This window comes from Brassica napus, chromosome C7, assembly GCF_020379485.1.
Source record: "Brassica napus cultivar Da-Ae chromosome C7, Da-Ae, whole genome shotgun sequence".
NCBI classification, from domain to species: domain Eukaryota; kingdom Viridiplantae; phylum Streptophyta; class Magnoliopsida; order Brassicales; family Brassicaceae; genus Brassica; species Brassica napus.
The window spans coordinates 24,908,858-24,926,163 of NC_063450.1; the positions used below are offsets into that span (position 1 = coordinate 24,908,858).

Genomic DNA, 17,306 nt, shown 5'->3' on the forward strand with positions numbered 1-17,306 from the left:
AAAGAAAGGCATAGATTTTGAAGAAATATTCTCTCCAGTGGTGAAGATGTCCTCTATCCGAGTGGTTCTTGGTCTAGCAGCGGTTCTAGACTTGGAGATTGAACAACTCGATGTCAAGACGGCCTTTCTACATGGTGAACTCGAGGAGGAGATCTATATGGAGCAACCTGAAGGATTCAAGGTTCCAGGAAAAGAAGACTTGGTGTGCCAACTAAAGAAAAGTCTTTATGGCCTCAAGCAAGCCCCAAGACAATGGTACAAGAAGTTCGACTCCTTCATGGTGGATCACAACTTCAAGAAAACCAAGAACGATCATTGTGTTTTTATAAAGAGGTACGAAAGCGGCGACTTTCTCATATTATTATTATATGTTGACGATATGTTGATTGTGGGCCAAGATCGCAACAAAATAGCCGCATTGAAGAAAGACTTAGGAGAGTCCTTTGCGATGAAAGATCTGGGGCAAGCGAGACAGATTCTTGGAATGAAGTTGATATTCCGTATTTTTAACGGTTTTAAACTCGTTTTGGAGCAATTAAATGGTCGGTTTTAATTAATGTTTTGGTCTATTTGATGCGTTTTGGTGTTCTTAAGTGTAATATGCAGGTTACTAGATAGCTTGAAAGAAAAGAACGCATTCGGGATTTATTCAGAAGCAAGATGGACCGAACAATGGACCGAATGAAGTATTGATCGCACAGAGCACGAGATCGACCGATCCGGGCTACCTGGATCGACCGATCTGTGGCTTTCATGCACTAGATCGACCGATCCGAGCCATGTGGATCGACCGATCTCAGGCGCTACGGGCTCCACACGCACAAACGAGCTTTTCACTCCTTTTTACCCACTCCCCTCAATAATTCAGAGAAGAACTCGACCTTTGAGACTCAGAAAAGACCAGGGGCGACCAAGAAGGAGATTTACAAGTTCTAGAGAGAGATTTGAGAGTTTTGTTCATCTTTTGTGTGATTTGTGAAGATTTGTGAAGGAGTTCATCTCAAAACCATTTGGAGAAGATCTTCTGAACCTTTACTCTGTTTTAATACAATCTTATCATGTTTTCTTCATCAAAATCGTTTTGTTCTTGCTTAGTTATGTGTGAGTAGTCATCTAGTTGGGTTTAGGGGTTCTCATAGGGGATTTCTTGATGTTTTGATTCATAAAACGTGTGTAGACTAAGGGATTACGTTTTGGTTCTTCATCTAATGGATTTCTTACTGCTTGAACTGAATTGATCACTTAGTTCATGATTTCAGATTGTTTGATGCACCGAAAGTGATTGTTTGAACTTCCGAAAATACTTTAGATGAGCAAAGTGTCCTTAACCCTCGGAAGTTGATGTTATTGCGCTTTGTGAACATATTGAACCTGTTCTTAATGCTTGTTTAGAAATTGAAACTCAGCGGAAGTTAGTGTGGAGATTTCTATAACATAGAGAATTAGCGCTACGGAAGTAGGTTAATTCTAATATCGTGTTTGAGTTCTAGACGGTTCTTAATATATCCCTGTGTCTGCCATTAATTGTATCTTGATTAAAAAGAAATCCCTGAGAATTCCCAATGCCCAACGTTTGTTTTAAAATAGTTTTCAAATCGTTTAAATCATCTTTTTACATGCTTGTTTATGCTTTGTGACACTAGAGAAAATTAAATAAAAACCATCAAAAATATATCTTGATTCGCTGTAGCTATTAACTTGTCTGCAACTCTACGTGTGATCATCGGTCCCTGTGGATTCGATCCCGTATTACTACTGCGTACTTTACTGTGCACTTGCAGTTAGATAATCGGGTTAAAACTCGAGACATCAAGTTTTTGGCGCCGTTGCCGGGGACCATTTGGTCACCCTAGAGTTAATGATCAGTTTAAGACTATAGCATTTTTTTTATTTTGTCTAATGTTTCTGTCTTTCTCTTTTGTTTGTGTTTTCAGGTGAATGAGCGGATTTCATACTAGAAGCAAAGGATCATCGAATTTAATACCTTTGGAGTTAGAGCTCGGCCGCCTAGAGAGACAAGTGAAAAAGAAAAGACTTGAGTCCGCTGAAGAGGTTGAAATGGCTGAACACCAAGAAGACCAATTTCAGGACAACCCGCAAAATCCAATTCCTGTAAATGAACGAGAAGGCAACAATGCTGGTGATAATCAGCAGGCTGGTGTAGCTGCAAGACAACGGCTGGAGACTATGGCATGCCTAGGATGACGCTTGCACATTATGATACACCAGATGCATTCTATGCCGATCGTTCTGGGATTCGCCCACCTCCCATTGAGAGAAGAGACTTTGAGATCAAGACTGGTCTCATTAATTTGGTGGAGAAAAATCCGTTTCATGGAAACCCGTCTGAGGACCCGATGTATCACTTGGAGCATTTTGAGCGAGTCTGTGACACCAGCAGACATAATGGAGTTCCTCAAGGCGCTTTGAAATGCAGGTTGTTCCCGTTTTCCTTAGCTGATAAAGCTATCAGATGGTTAAAGTCCATCCCTCCAGGATCTCTTACTACATGGGAAGAGACAAGAGCTGCTTTTCTACAGCATTTCTTCACCAAGTCAAGGTCCACATATCTGAGAAGCAGAATTGGAAGCTTTCAGCAACTTGATTCAGAAAGCTTTCATGAGGCTTGGGAGCGTTTCAAGGAGTACACACAGGACTGCCCTCACCATGGCTACACTGATGTGAGTTTGCTGAACATTTTCTATAATGGAGTTCATGAAGAGAGTCAAGATGCCATGGACACAGCAAGTAATGGTGATTTCATGACCAAGACTGTTGAAGAAGCTTACACCTTGTTGAACAACCTGTCATCCAGCAAAGCAAACCGCAAGTCAAGGTTTGATACCAGCCAGAAGGGTGTTGGTTATGAATCCAAGAAGATAGATGAGCTGAATGCCAAGATTGAGATGCTTCTCAAGAGAGATCAGAAATCTGTGAAATTTGTGGAGGAGCAAGGCTATCGTTCCTCACAAGAAGCTGTTGGTGATGATTCAAGTGATATGCAGGCTGATGTGAACTACATTGGTGGTCAAGGAAACTACAACAGAGGCTACAATCAGAACCTTGGGTGGAATCAAAATCAGCAAAATAATCTGTCTTACCGGAGCAACAATGTGGAGAATCCACAACATCAGTCCTACCCTCAGGCAGGAAACAGGCAGAACCAGAATCAGAACCAGAGTGTGTTCAACCAAGGATTTCAGAACAGAAATCAATATCAGGGGAACAACTCGGGCAACTCAGGATTTCAGCAAAGGCAGCAGTACAACAACTATCAGAATCAAGGAAATGCCTCTTCGTCACAGCCTTCTCAGGATAACGAAATTAAGAAGATGCTGCAAATGGTGCTAGAAGGTCAGAAGAATAGCACTGCAGAGATAAACACCAAGGTGGATAACATGTATGGAGAGCTTAATGGGAAGTTCGAAGCTTTGAACACCCATTTGAAAGTTTTGGAAAAGCAAGTTGCTCAAACCGCCTCCAGCAGCAGAACAGCACCTGGATTTCTACCAGGGAAGTCAGAGACGAATCCCAAGGAGTTTGTGAATGCTATAACACTTAGGAGTGGAAAAACGATTGAGGAATCGAAAGAGAAAGAGATCGACCGATCTCAAGAACAGATCGACCGATCCAAGGGGAAGGAGATCGACCGATCCGGTCCATCTGGATCGACCGATCCCGTGTCGACGAGCCAAATTCCTCTGAACCTGAAGAGGTGTATGTGGCGCCTCCTGCTTATGTTCCTAAGGCTCCATACCCATCCAGACCAAGGCAGAAGATCAAAGAACGTGAGTACGAGAAGCTAAAGAACCTTGTTGGGGAGTTACATGTGAGATTGCCATTTGTTGAAGCGGTGAAGATGGTACCTTCTCTTAAAAGGTACATGAAGGAGATTCTTACCGATAAGATGAGCCTAGAGCGGGGTGTGTTGATGCTCAATGAGGAGTGTAGCGCAGTTCTACAAAATGTCATGCCTAAAAAGCGTGAAGATCCCGGAGCATTTGTTCTACCATGCCGCATTGGATCACTTACTTTTGAGAAGAGTCTCTGCGATCTGGGTTCAGGAGTGAGCCTAATGCCTTTCTCTGTCTCTGAGAGGCTAGGCATGACGAACTACAAACCTACAAGGATCTCCTTGGTCCTTGCTGACCGATCAGTGCGAAGACCAGTCGGTGTACTAGAAAACATCCCTGTTGGTGTTGGAAAGGGATATGTGCTTACCGATTTTGTAGTTCTGGAGCTGGAAGAGGAACCTAAAGATCCTCTCATTTTGGGCAGACCATTTTTAGCTACTGCTGGAGCCATGATTGATGTACAGAATGGGCATATAGACTTACGTCTAGGAGACATGGCGATGAGATACAATGTGGAGAAGGTGCTGAAAAATCCGACTATTGATGGACAGACTTTCTGGGTTGATACATTGACTGAACTGGTGGAGGAAATGGATGAAGAGTTGCACACTGATGATCCTCTACAAGTCGCATTGACCCAAAAGGAGAGTGAGTTCGGGTTCATGAACCAAGAAGTGGTTGGATTTTCTGAGATTTTGGATTCAGCCTCACCGATTGAGAAGCATGTCGCCTATGTCAGCCTTGAAGACTCAGGCACCGATAAAACCGTCAAACCGTCATCCTCCCAACCAGATTGGAGTGAGGAGAATGCTCCAAAGGTGGAACTTAAAGCCCTCCCAGCTGGGCTGAGGTATGCATTCTTGGGACCGAATTCCACATATCCTGTTATTATTTGTGCTAACCTGAATAATGTGGAGACCGCTTTGCTTCTTTCAAAATTGCGAAAGTATAGAAAAGCATTGGGGTACTCTTTGGATGATATTACAGGTATTTCTCCAGATCTTTGCATGCACAAGATTCACTTGGAGGATGAGTCAAAGACGTCCATAGAGCACCAGCGAAGACTGAATCCCAAACTGATGGAAGTTGTGAAAAAGGAGATTCTAAAGCTGTTGAGTGCAGGGGTGATCTACCCAATTTCAGACAGCACTTGGGTGAGCCCGGTTCATGTGGTTCCTAAGAAGGGTGGCATCACTGTCATCACAAATGAGAAGGATGAGCTGATTCCTACCAGAACAGTCACAGGGCATAGGATGTGCATTGACTACAGGAAGCTAAACTCAGCCACAAGGAAGGACCACTTCCCACTTCCTTTCATTGACCAGATGCTGGAAAGACTAGCCAACCACCCCTACTACTGTTTTCTCGATGGCTACTCCGGGTTCTTTCAGATACCCATTCATCCAGACGACCAAGAGAAGACAACATTCACCTGCCCATACGGTACTTTTGCCTACAGGAGAATGCCTTTCGGATTGTGCAATGCTCCTGCCACTTTCCAGAGATGCATGATGTCGATCTTTACTGATCTTATTGAGGACATTATGGAGGTTTTTATGGACGATTTCTCAGTCTACGGTTCTTCATTTAGCGACTGCCTTGCTAATCTGTGCAAGGTGCTGGAAAGATGTGAGGAGAAGAACTTGGTGTTAAATTGGGAGAAGTGTCATTTCATGGTGAAAGATGGCATTGTTTTGGGTCACAGGATATCAGAGCAGGGTATCGAGGTTGACAAAGCAAAGATTGAAGTTATGACCAGCCTACAGCCTCCCAGGACAGTGAGGGATATTCGGAGTTTTCTGGGACATGCCGGTTTCTACAGGAGGTTTATCAAAGACTTCTCTATGATAGCGAGGCCACTCACCCGTCTGCTGTGCAAAGAAGCGAAGTTTGTTTTTGATGCTGACTGCCTCGCTGCGTTTCAGATTCTCAAGAAGTCTCTAGTCAGTGCTCCCATTGTGCAGCCACCAGATTGGGACTTGCCATTTGAAATAATGTGTGACGCAAGTGATTACGCGATTGGAGCTGTTTTGGGGCAGAGAAAGGACAAGAAACTCCATGTGATCTATTATGCCAGCCGAACGCTTGATGATGCTCAAATCAAGTATGCTACCACAGAGAAGGAGTTGCTGGCAGTAGTTTATGCTTTCGAGAAGTTCAGGTCCTATTTGGTGGGCTCGAAAGTAATTGTGCACACAGACCATGCAGCCTTGAAGTACCTGATGACGAAAAAAGATGCTAAACCGAGACTCTTAAGGTGGATCTTACTCCTACAGGAGTTTGATATTGAGATCAGAGACAAGAGAGGAGCAGAAAATGGAGTGGCAGATCATCTTTCCCGAATGAGAGTGGAAGCTGAAACACCACTGGATGATACATTACCCGAGGAGAATGTCTATGTGATCACCTTGCTGGAGGATGAGTATTTGGATCAGGCTGATTGCTGTGTCATGAGACAAATTCAGGATGATCTCCCATGGTTTGCAGACTTTGCAAACTACCTATGTGCTGGAATTGAACCACCGAACCTGAAGGGGTATGAGAGGAAGAAGTTCATGAGAGATGTGAACCACTACTACTGGGATGATCCCTTCCTCTACAAGAGATGCTCAGATGGTTTATTCAGGAGATGTGTTCTGGAGAATGAGATGCAAGGGATTCTTTTCCACTGCCACAGTTCAGAATACGCAGGCCATTTTGCAACATTCAAGACGGTTTCTAAGGTCCTGCAGGCTGGTTACTGGTGGCCTACACTTTTCAGAGACGCCCATGAGTTTGTCTCAAAGTGTGATGCATGTCAGCGGAAGGGCAACATCAGTAAGAGAAATGAGATGCCCCAAAATTTCATCCTTGAAGTTGAAGTTTTTGATGTATGGGGAATTGATTTTATGGGCCCTTTCCCATCTTCTTATGGAAATGAGTACATCCTGGTTGCGGTTGATTATGTCTCCAAGTGGGTGGAAGCAGTAGCCAGCAAGACAAATGACTCTAGTGTTGTCAAGAAAATGTTCAAGACAGTCATTTTTCCAAGATTCGGAATCCCGAGAGTGGTTATTAGTGATGGAGGCTCTCACTTCATCAACAAGACGTTCGATAAACTGCTGAAGAAACATGGAGTAAAGCATAAGGTAGCTACACCTTATCATCCTCAACAAGTGGGCAGGTTGAAATATCGAACCGAGAAATCAAAGGGATTTTGGAGAAGGCTGTAGGCAAAACAAGGAAAGACTGGGCTGTGAAGCTTGATGACGCCTTATGGGCGTATAGAACCGCCTACAAGACTCCTTGGGCACCACTCCTTTTAATCTGGTCTATGGAAAGTCTTGTCACCTACCTGTGGAATTGGAGTACAGTGGTTTTTGGGCAACGAAGTTGATGAACTTCGACATTAAAACCGCTGCAGAAAGGAGGATGGTTCAGTTGAACGAGCTGGACGAGATTCGGTTGAACGCCTATGAGAACACCAAAATCTACAAGGAAAGAACTAAGGCGTGGCATGACAGAAAGATAATCCCGAGAGACTTCGCTGCTGGAGACAAAGTCCTTCTGTTCAACTCTAGACTCAAGCTATTTCCTGGAAAGCTTAAGTCTCGTTGGTCCGGACCTTTCACCATCACAGAGGTTAGACCTTATGGAGCTGTTGTCTTGGAAGACAATGGGAGGAAATTCACCGTCAATGGGCAGAGGCTAAAACCTTACTTCACAGATGCAAAACCCGAAGAAGGAACCAACATTCCTTTATCGGAACCCGATCTCGCCTAAGGACAACAAAATAGTCAGGCTCGCGACTTTAAACAAGCGCTGAGTGGGAGGCAACCCACATGGTTTGATTTTCTTTCTCTTTTGTGATTATGTTTTCTTGTGTGAATTGATTTTTGGTTGTGTTTTTAGATGATTTTCAGGCATGTATCACGATCAGGCAGAGATCGATCGATCCTAAAGAAACAGAACGGGCGATCCATGTAAGAGATCGGTCGATCCGACACGTATGGATCGGTCGATCTAAGGCGCTCACGACACATGATGACTCGGGCGCTCACGACACCGCTGCTGGACCTGAGGCAGCGGAGGACTCGGACGATGATGGAGCCTTGGAGAGGCGCTCCAAGAGGCGCACTGACCGCAACGCCTGATCGGTAATCTCTCTTGGAATTATTTTCACCCCGAGACGGTGTGAAGTAAGTCTGGGGGAGGATGCTACTTATGTACCATATTGCTTTTATTTCTTTTATTTTCTTTGTGTTTTAAAAACTCTCTACGTATTTTTCTCCGACCCTTTGATGATTATTAGACTATTTCCTTGTGTGTTGTGCATTACATTTCATATTGACCATTTTTCAGGACTGTTAGCGCAGACAAACCGAGGAACCACTTGACCAAGCAACCTCTCTTTAAATCTTTTATCAAGTCTCGGTGAATTGTAATCGACTCAACTATTTTTGACCATTAATGAATTTAATTTCTTTTGACCAGGAATCAACATCAGGAAACGGTACACCATATACACATTCAGGATTTTCTTTACCACATTTTACCACTCTTTAATAATCCTGAATGGCCAGACTCATCAATAGTTTGGTACCTCACCTACACCTTACCCTTTTATTTCATCTCCATGCATTCTTACACACTGATCATATGTGCATACATGTGCAAAAACAATGGAGAGATTAGGGTAGACATGGTTCATCCGACTGCTTAGGTAGGATCGGAACATTTAGGTGGTTAGACACGGACCTGTGTGTCTAGAGGTGTAAATAGAAAAATTGGGTGTTGTAAGTGTGTGATTGCATCGCAGTGTATATATTCGATTTCGGTTTGTATAAGTTTTCGTTCTAAAAAAAAAAAAAAAAAAAAAAAAAAAAAAAAAAAAGAGTTCATGTTTATATCTCATTCAGTTGATTTGATTTAGACATTTTATTTTTTATTTTGTGTACTAGAGATGATGCTTTGTTTTAATTCGGGGTTAGAGTTTGAGATTTGTTGGGTTTTGATCATTTGAGACTTGAGCAGTTCGAAAACATGGTTATCAATATACTCGGTCTCTCCAGCGATTTTGCATAATGTTTTGCATTTTTTTTGATATCGCTGATACCCACAAACACTTGAGCCTCACCTAATTAAACACTAAAACAGCCTCCCAAACACCGAGCCCGTTAAACCTGATGGAGATATCTTTGGTGGAAAGGTCACGCACTTTTTAATGAATGTAAAGAGTTGATTACTTGAAACTGAGACTTGCAGGTCTAAAATATGGAAAAGTTTGCGCGGTCTTGGTGGGGATTTGGAATGAATGCCTTGACAGTCTCTCATTTAAGTGGTTAGCGAAATCACAAGGTAAAGTCTACTGAGGGTTAGTGAGCTCCCAAATTTTAATCCTCTTTACTTGAGGACAAGCAAAGATTCAAGTCTGGGGGAGTTGATATTCCGTGTTTTTAACGGTTTTAAACTCGTTTTGGAGCAATTAAATGGTCGGTTTTAATTAATGTTTTGGTCTATTTGATGCGTTTTGGTGTTCTTAAGTGTAATATGCAGGTTACTAGATAGCTTGAAAGAAAAGAACGCATTCGGGATTTATTCAGAAGCAAGATGGACCGAACAATGGACCGAATGAAGTATTGATCGCACAGAGCACGAGATCGACCGATCCGGGCTACCTGGATCGACCGATCTGTGGCTTTCATGCACTAGATCGACCGATCCGAGCCATGTGGATCGACCGATCTCAGGCGCTACGGGCTCCACACGCACAAACGAGCTTTTCACTCCTTTTTACCCACTCCCCTCAATAATTAAGAGAAGAACTCGACCTTTGAGACTCAGAAAAGACCAGGGGCGACCAAGAAGGAGATTTACAAGTTCTAGAGAGAGATTTGAGAGTTTTTGTTCATCTTTTGTGTGATTTGTGAAGATTTGTGAAGGAGTTCATCTCAAAACCATTTGGAGAAGATCTTCTGAACTTTTACTCTGTTTTAATACAATCTTATCATGTTTTCTTCATCAAAATCGTTTTGTTCTTGTTTAGTTATGTGTGAGTAGTCATCTAGTTGGGTTTAGGGGTTCTCATAGGGGATTTCTTGATGTTTTGATTCATAAAACGTGTGTAGACTAAGGGATTACGTTTTGGTTCTTCATCTAATGGGTTTCTTACTGCTTGAACTGAATTGATCACTTAGTTCATGATTTCAGATTGTTTGATGCACCGAAAGTGATTGTTTGAACTTCCGAAAATACTTTAGATGAGCAAAGTGTCCTTAACCCTCGGAAGTTGATGTTATTGCGCTTTGTGAACATATTGAACCTGTTCTTAATGCTTGTTTAGAAATTGAAACTCAGCGGAAGTTAGTGTGGAGATTTCTATAACATAGAGAATTAGCGCTACGGAAGTAGGTTAATTCTAATATCGTGTTTGAGTTCTAGACGGTTCTTAATATATCCCTGTGTCTGCCATTAATTGTATCTTGATTAAAAAGAAATCCCTGAGAATTCCCAATGCCCAACGTTTGTTTTAAAATAGTTTTCAATTCGTTTAAATCATCTTTTTACATGCTTGTTTATGCTTTGTGACACTAGAGAAAATTAAACAAAAACCATCAAAAATATATCTTGATTCGCTGTAGCTATTAACTTGTCTGCAACTCTACGTGTGATCATCGGTCCCTGTGGATTCGATCCCGTATTACTACTGCGTACTTTACTGTGCACTTGCAGTTAGATAATCGGGTTAAAACTCGAGACATCAAAGATCACTCGGGATAGTCCAAAGAAGCTTTTGTGGTTATCCCAAGAACGATATGTTGAAAGGGTGTTGGAGAGATTCAACATGAATAAGGCAAAGCCAGTGAACACTCCACTTGGTGGACATTTCAAGTTAAGTTCGGAGCAAAGTCCAACAAGTGAGAAAGAGAAAGAAGAAATGAAGACTACCCCATATGCATCAGCAGTAGGCAGTCTCATGTATGCTATGGTGTGCACCAGACCGGACATTGCCTATGCAGTAGGAGTTGTGAGTCGCTTTCTAGCAAACCCAGGAAAGGAGCATTGGAAAGCAGTTAAGTGGATTCTACGCTATCTAAGAGGCACAACGAAAAAGTGTCTATGTTTTGGCAATGGAAAATTGGAGCTGAACGGGTACACCGATGCAGATTGGGCTGGTGATAAAGATTTAAGGAAATCAACATCAGGCTTTGTTACTACCTTTGCAGGGGGAGCTGTTTCCTGGCAATCAAAACTACAAAAGTGTGTTGCCTTATCCACCACAGAAGCAGAGTATATCGCAGCAACGGAAGCGTGCAAGGAGATATTATGGATGAAGAACTTCTTACTTGAGTTGGGAGTAAATCAAGATAAGTATGTTGTGCTATGTGACAATCAAAGCACCATTCACCTAGCAAAGAATCCAAGCTTTCACTCTCGCTCGAAGCATATCGACATTCGGCATCATTGGATTCGAGAAGTTCTTGAAGAGAAGCTTCTACATCTCAACAAGGTACACACCGATGAAAACTGGTCAGACTTTATGACCAAGGTATTACCGATCAAGAAGTTTGAAGATTGCTGCAAAGGCACGGGTATGGCAATTGTTTCGGGCTAAATCGGGAAGGGGGAGATTTGTTGGAGTTCCCTCCTTAAGCCCAAAACAAATCAAGCCTTAGTCCAAGAAGAAGAAATATCTAGAAGGAGAAGAAGAGTGTGGATTGAGAAGTGTGTAGAAGTGTGTTGAAGTGTTTAAGAAAAGAAGATGGAGAAGTCTCTAGAATTAGCTTGTAGTTACCCTCCACTAGTATAAATAAGAGTGTAGAGTCCCTTTGTAACATCATCCAAGAATCAAGAAAACAAAGAGAGAAAACATTTGTAAGAGAAAGTTCTCAAAACAAAATCTTTGTAAACCTTTTCCTAAATATAAAGAGTCTTCTTCTTAAATCTTTTAGTTGTCTAATCTCATCTTCATCTCATCGATATTGGGTAATATTCCCAACAGGAAGTTCCCAATGAGAGAACGGATTGTTCTCGCGAACAGTGTCGATGATAATTTGGTGATGATTCAGCGCGAACGAGCGAGACCGGAGAGATCAGGAAGAGCCGTGAGGTTGTGAAGATCGGCAGAAAGATTTCCACATATCTATGATTTTAAAGATTCCGTGACAGGCATCATTCTACAATTTATTGAACACTTTGGTCTCCTCTTTCATCAGGAAGGTCTTTGCGTATACGTATACGTCATATAATTCACGAGAACTGAGCTGCACACTTCATTGTTTCACCAGACGAAGAACTTAACGTACACAATTCTCTCAGGATGCAGATATACTTTAACTAACATTCCACAAACCATAATATATACAATCTTTAGATCGTCATTTACTCTTGCCCTCATCAGATAAGCATTAGTTTCTGTAGACTAGCTTTCGAATAGAAAATGGTATTCCCTGGATTTGGTGGCTGGATCAATCAGAATATTCAACAGCCCCTTAAGGTCAGTTCATTTCCACCAATCAAAAGACCCTTGTAAGTCTAATATATCCGTTAATTAACTGCAAAGATCAGATCATGATTACGTTTGTTGTTGTAGACGTCCAAGAGATCTAAGAATAGTAAATCTAGATCAGTTTCAGAAGAAGAAGACGATAGGTATCTTCAGGGACCATGGTATTGGGTTCCTGATTTAAGCCCTAAAGAAAAGGTAACTAATAGCAAATCAGCAATCAAATATCAAATACTTGTGTTGGTGGTTAATTATTTAAATGAGATAACGATTCTTCTTCTTTTTTTTCTTTTGTAGGCCGAATCCTTGGAATTAGACCATGTTAAATCTATGCCACTGATGGCTATCGATCCTAAATACTATGACATGGATGAACTGGTGAGGCAAAACAGTCTTTGGAATTCTGAACATAAAAAACATCCTTGGAACGATGCACCTGCTAAGGTGAAGGTAACAGCAAAGAATCAAACATATCTCTCAATACTCGTGGAATATATTTTTGTTTGTTTTATAAGAAATGCCAGAATTTAGGAAAATTGATCTTGAAACGTCTTTAATCTTTTTTCTTTTCTTTTTGAAGGTGAAAACAAAAAAGGGTCTTTGCCATTTAAACATAGATTTCACATTGGGATCTCCTCCTCAATCAGTCTTCCAGATGTTCACTGATCCAAGAAACATGGGAATTTTCCATTCAATGGGCAAGTACAAGAAGCATTGGCGCACACGTTTGGTTTGTTTTACTCACTAGTTGTACGACTCGGATTTAAGACTCAATTATTAGCAATAACTGAGAGTGTGGTCTTTTTAATTCCTTTGAAGGACACAAGAGCAACAAAGGTTTTAAAAAAAGATGGACCAAGGCAGATCACGGAAGTGGAAAAAGTTCTGAGATGGAAGATACTTGGGTATAATGGGACTATCCCAATACATTTAATCATCGATGAAAACCAACAAAAAGTTACCGTAAGAAAGCTTCTCTATATTCCTCACAAGAACCAACTATTTTCGTTCATTTTTTTAGTTCAACTATAATTTGTGTTATTGCTTAGGCAACATATAAGAAAGTGAAAGTGAAGCACATGAAAGTGTTTGAGGGTAGCTGGAAAATACAGCCACTGTACGTAGATCAGGAACGGTTGTGCAAGTCTAAGTCGCGGATTAGTGAAGAAAAATACAAAAAATGTAGCGGCGGTCAAGGAAGGATTGGGTCAAAGGTGACAATGGAGCATATATTTCAGCCATCTCCTCTTCTTAATGTGCCACCGGTTTCTTGGTTCATCCGTGGTATCGCCGTCAAAGTCACCAAGGTTTTGCTCCAAGATCTTAGAAAACATGTAATCAGGATGAACAAAATGAAGACCGTAGACCCGGAGGTGTATGCTAAAGTAATTGAATCAATCGAAAAAAAAAAAGAAAAAGAAAAAGAAAAAGAAAAAGAACTAAAAGAATCGGAGTATTAAATGTTTGGATTATCTCCAATGAGGATCATCAATATGTAGCCATCCACCTTACTAAAAATAATCGACTAATCAGGATACAAATTAAGTAAATGTTATTTTCTATTTAAATAATAAATTATTTATTAGTTTAATATCTATTGTTCTCCTAGGTCTTTCTAATCTATATCCCTAATGCTTTCTTCTAGGGGTGTTCAATCCGGATGTCGGTTCGGTTTAGGTTAGGTTTTTTCCATTCTAAATCCATATTTACTTCGGTTCGGTTCGGTTTATATACCGTCGATTTTCGGTTTATTCGGTTTTATACCAAAAAAACATAATTATTTAGTTTGAGATCATATTATATGAATTTTAGAGTCACATTGTCAACACAGTCATTTATTAAAAATATATTACATGTTCAAATAAATGAACAAAAAAAGTAAAAATGCTTCTACCATCAAATAAAATAATCAAATCTATAACTAAAATCAAAGCTTCAAATTTTGAAAATAAAAATATGAAACAAAACAGAAACATGAAAGAAAAGCTTTTCCACTCTTCCATATTTAGTGTTCATTAAAGTCATGCTTTTTCAATCGAACACGAAACTCTGTTTGTTTACAGATAAGAAAAAAGTTGTGAAATTTTTTCATTAATTATTGTCCATCAAATTTATAATCTTCATATTAATTTAGTGAAGACTAAAATAAAGCAAAAAGATCAAAAAAAGACTTAGAAAATAAGATGTCTGAATTGCGATGTATTGTTATTTAATTATAGTTCAAGTGTTTTACAAATTTAGGTTCTTTATTACTATAAAATTATGGTAATAGTTATTAGGGCTTTTTGCAAAAGTGACTCAAAACTTGGAGTCAAACAGAAAACTAACATTTTCTTTTGACACTTTTTTTTGAGATTTTAACCCTACACCTGCATTTTATCTACGAAAATGCCATTAACATTTTTTTTTTTTTCGAAAATGGCTTCTTTACTGTCTCAACCTCATCTTCTTCAAGTATTTACAATATTGCCACTGCAATGAATAGTGGCAACAACCTTGTACGAACTGTTTGGAGCTTTTAATGCCCTTTAATGCACGTAAATCTCTTTACACTCTCTCTGTTTCAATTGTTATGAACTAAAAACAACATTTCTTTCACTTTCTCTCTATATTCATCCAAAAAACTTAAGCTTTTGATTCAAAATATGGGCTATGGTTGACAGAGCCATATTTCTTTCGTTTTGACTAACAGTTGCTTTCGTTTGAGGTTCTGGGTGGTTGGAGAAGACCCTGTGTGCAAACGAAGTCATCTCACCTAGTTTAAGGTACAAATTTGAATTTTTTTTCAAGATCTGTTCGCGTAGAAGACTTACTAGTAAGTCATCTGTATGTAGAAGACTTACTGATGAGTCTTCTGGTCAAACGGACGACTTAAATTAAGTCGTCCAGCTTTGTTTGTTAAAAAAAAACACTCCAGACAACTTATATATAAGTCGTCTACGAGAAACGGGCTAGTTTTGCATTTGACCGAATTGTGTCAGATCTTTGACTATTTCTGGACGACTTATAATTCAGTCGTCTCTGTGAAAGTTAAAATTTCAATATTTTATGAAAACTTGACGACTTACGTGTAAGTCGTCCTAGGTTAGTTTTGTAATTGAAAAATAAAACTTCATAATTTAACTTTAACCAGACGACTTAATATAAAGTCGTCCCTCCAGAAGACTTAATTTAAAGTCGTCCGGGGAAAGCAAAGTCGTCCAGAATTTTTCCCAATTTTCTGGTCAAACTTTGCTTATCCCGGACGACCTTAAATTAAGTCGTTTAGCTGGACGACTTTCATCTAAGTCGTCTGGAGAAAGTTAAATTTCAAGTTTTATTTTTCAATTACAAAACTAACCTAGGACGACTTACACGTAAGTCGTCAAGTTTTCATAAAATATTGAAATTTTAACTTTCCCAGAGACGACTGAATTATAAGTCGTCCAGAAATAGTCAAAGATCTGACACGATTCGGTCAAATGCAAAACTAGCCCGTTTCTCGTAGACGACTTATATATAAGTCGTCTGAAGTTTTTTTTTTAACAAACAAAGCCGGACGACTTAGAATTAAATCGTCCCTTTTAATTTTCAATTGCAAAAGTGACCTCTTTAGACGATTTACCTTTAAGTCTTCTGGACGACTTCATTTTCTCTATGTTTACTAATGTGTTTTATTTTGAATATTTGCAGATGATTTTTCAGTTACATGCAGTGTATGAAGAATGGTTGTTGAGAGATTTCCGTTGGGATTTTGTGGTTGATGATCTCAAAGGAGCAAGATTGTTTTTATTGAATGAAGATTCAACACATGCTGAACTTGTTGCAATGGCTCAAGAAGATTATAACCTGGACATGAGAACAGTGAGTATGGAGATTAGCTACTCATTACCAGCAGAAATGATGATGGCTCCAGGCAGTCTTCCCATTCATGTTACAAGTGATAGACAAGTTCGAAACTTGCTGGAGATACTCAAAACCCATAGAGTATGTCTTTGTGTATCAAGCCGCAGCAAGGTCGAAACGGTTTCAGAGAAAAGGGATATTGATGAAGCTGGTGAATGGGAAAAAGATGTTGGTGATAATGATGAAGCTGGTGAATGGGAAGAAGATGTTGGTGATGATGATGAAGATGTTGGTGATAATGAGTTTGTTGAAGATGAAAATCAAGATGGGGAGGAGGAAAATGGGTAGGAGGATGCTGATAATTCTATTGTTGGTGAAACGGATCAGAATGGTGGGGATTACAGTCTTTATGGAAAAGTTCCAGATGAGGACGAGGAAGATGATGATAATATTTGTTTTGAAGAAATCCAAAAGACATATGCTAAGACAAATGCTATTGAAGGAGGAAAATCGAATGGTACCAGTATTTATGTCAACCAGAGTTTTGTTAGCAAGGGTGCACTGCTTTCAGAGCTGCGGTTGGCAGCAGTGAGGGGTAAGTTTTCTTTCAGATTATACAAATCAACGAAAACTCTCGTTGTGGCAACATGTCGGGTTAGCTATTGTGGATGGAAGGTCAGAGCGAGTGTCAAACATGGGACAAACACGTTTTGGGTAACAAAGTATGTGGAAAAACATTTATTCTCAGCGGGAGACCGAATCACTCAGCGGAGACACTGTACTCCGAAGTATGTAGGTAGTCTTTTCATTGATCGTGTTGGAATCATTGATGGGATAACTCCGCAGCATATCACTGATGCAATGAGGAACATGTTTGGCATGGCGCTTGATTACACCACTTCATACAGAGCACTGTTATATGCACAAAGATTGGTGAGAGGATCAGCAGAAGAAGGGTATTCGCGTCTGGCATCATATCTCGAGCAAATCTCCATTGCAAATCCTGATTCTATCACGGCGATAGAACTTGATTCTATGAAAAGATTTAAGTATCTATTTCTCTCTTTTGGAGCTTCTATCAAAGGTTTTAAGTATCATAGAAGGGTCATTGTGGTGGATGGAACTCACCTAAGTGGAAAGTA

General features: G+C 40.2%; 1 protein-coding gene and 1 non-coding gene across 7 annotated transcripts; one reads left to right on the forward strand and one right to left on the reverse strand.

Moving 5' to 3' along the window:
• Positions 1–2,567: 2,567 nt before the first annotated feature.
• Positions 2,568–2,674, reverse strand: LOC125590888. The gene has a single exon (XR_007326890.1). It is a non-coding gene; the product is annotated as a small nucleolar RNA R71 (small nucleolar RNA).
• A 9,104-nt stretch (positions 2,675–11,778) lies between these two features.
• Positions 11,779–13,889, forward strand: LOC106364562. 6 transcript variants are annotated; one of them, XM_022712209.2, is made up of 8 exons: positions 11,784–11,943; positions 12,050–12,135; positions 12,255–12,330; positions 12,427–12,537; positions 12,637–12,789; positions 12,920–13,069; positions 13,159–13,302; positions 13,389–13,889. In XM_022712209.2, exons 3-8 carry the CDS (start codon positions 12,274–12,276, stop codon positions 13,797–13,799), a joined length of 1,026 nt encoding a protein of 341 aa, XP_022567930.1. In that variant the 5' UTR covers positions 11,784–11,943; positions 12,050–12,135; positions 12,255–12,273; the 3' UTR covers positions 13,800–13,889. The 6 variants fall into 6 exon arrangements, with proteins under 6 accessions (XP_048618641.1, XP_022567930.1, XP_022567927.1 ...); XM_022712207.2 differs by having other exon boundaries at positions 11,785–11,943; positions 12,235–12,330; XM_022712208.2 differs by having other exon boundaries at positions 11,785–11,943; positions 12,246–12,330.
• Positions 13,890–17,306: the final 3,417 nt, after the last annotated feature.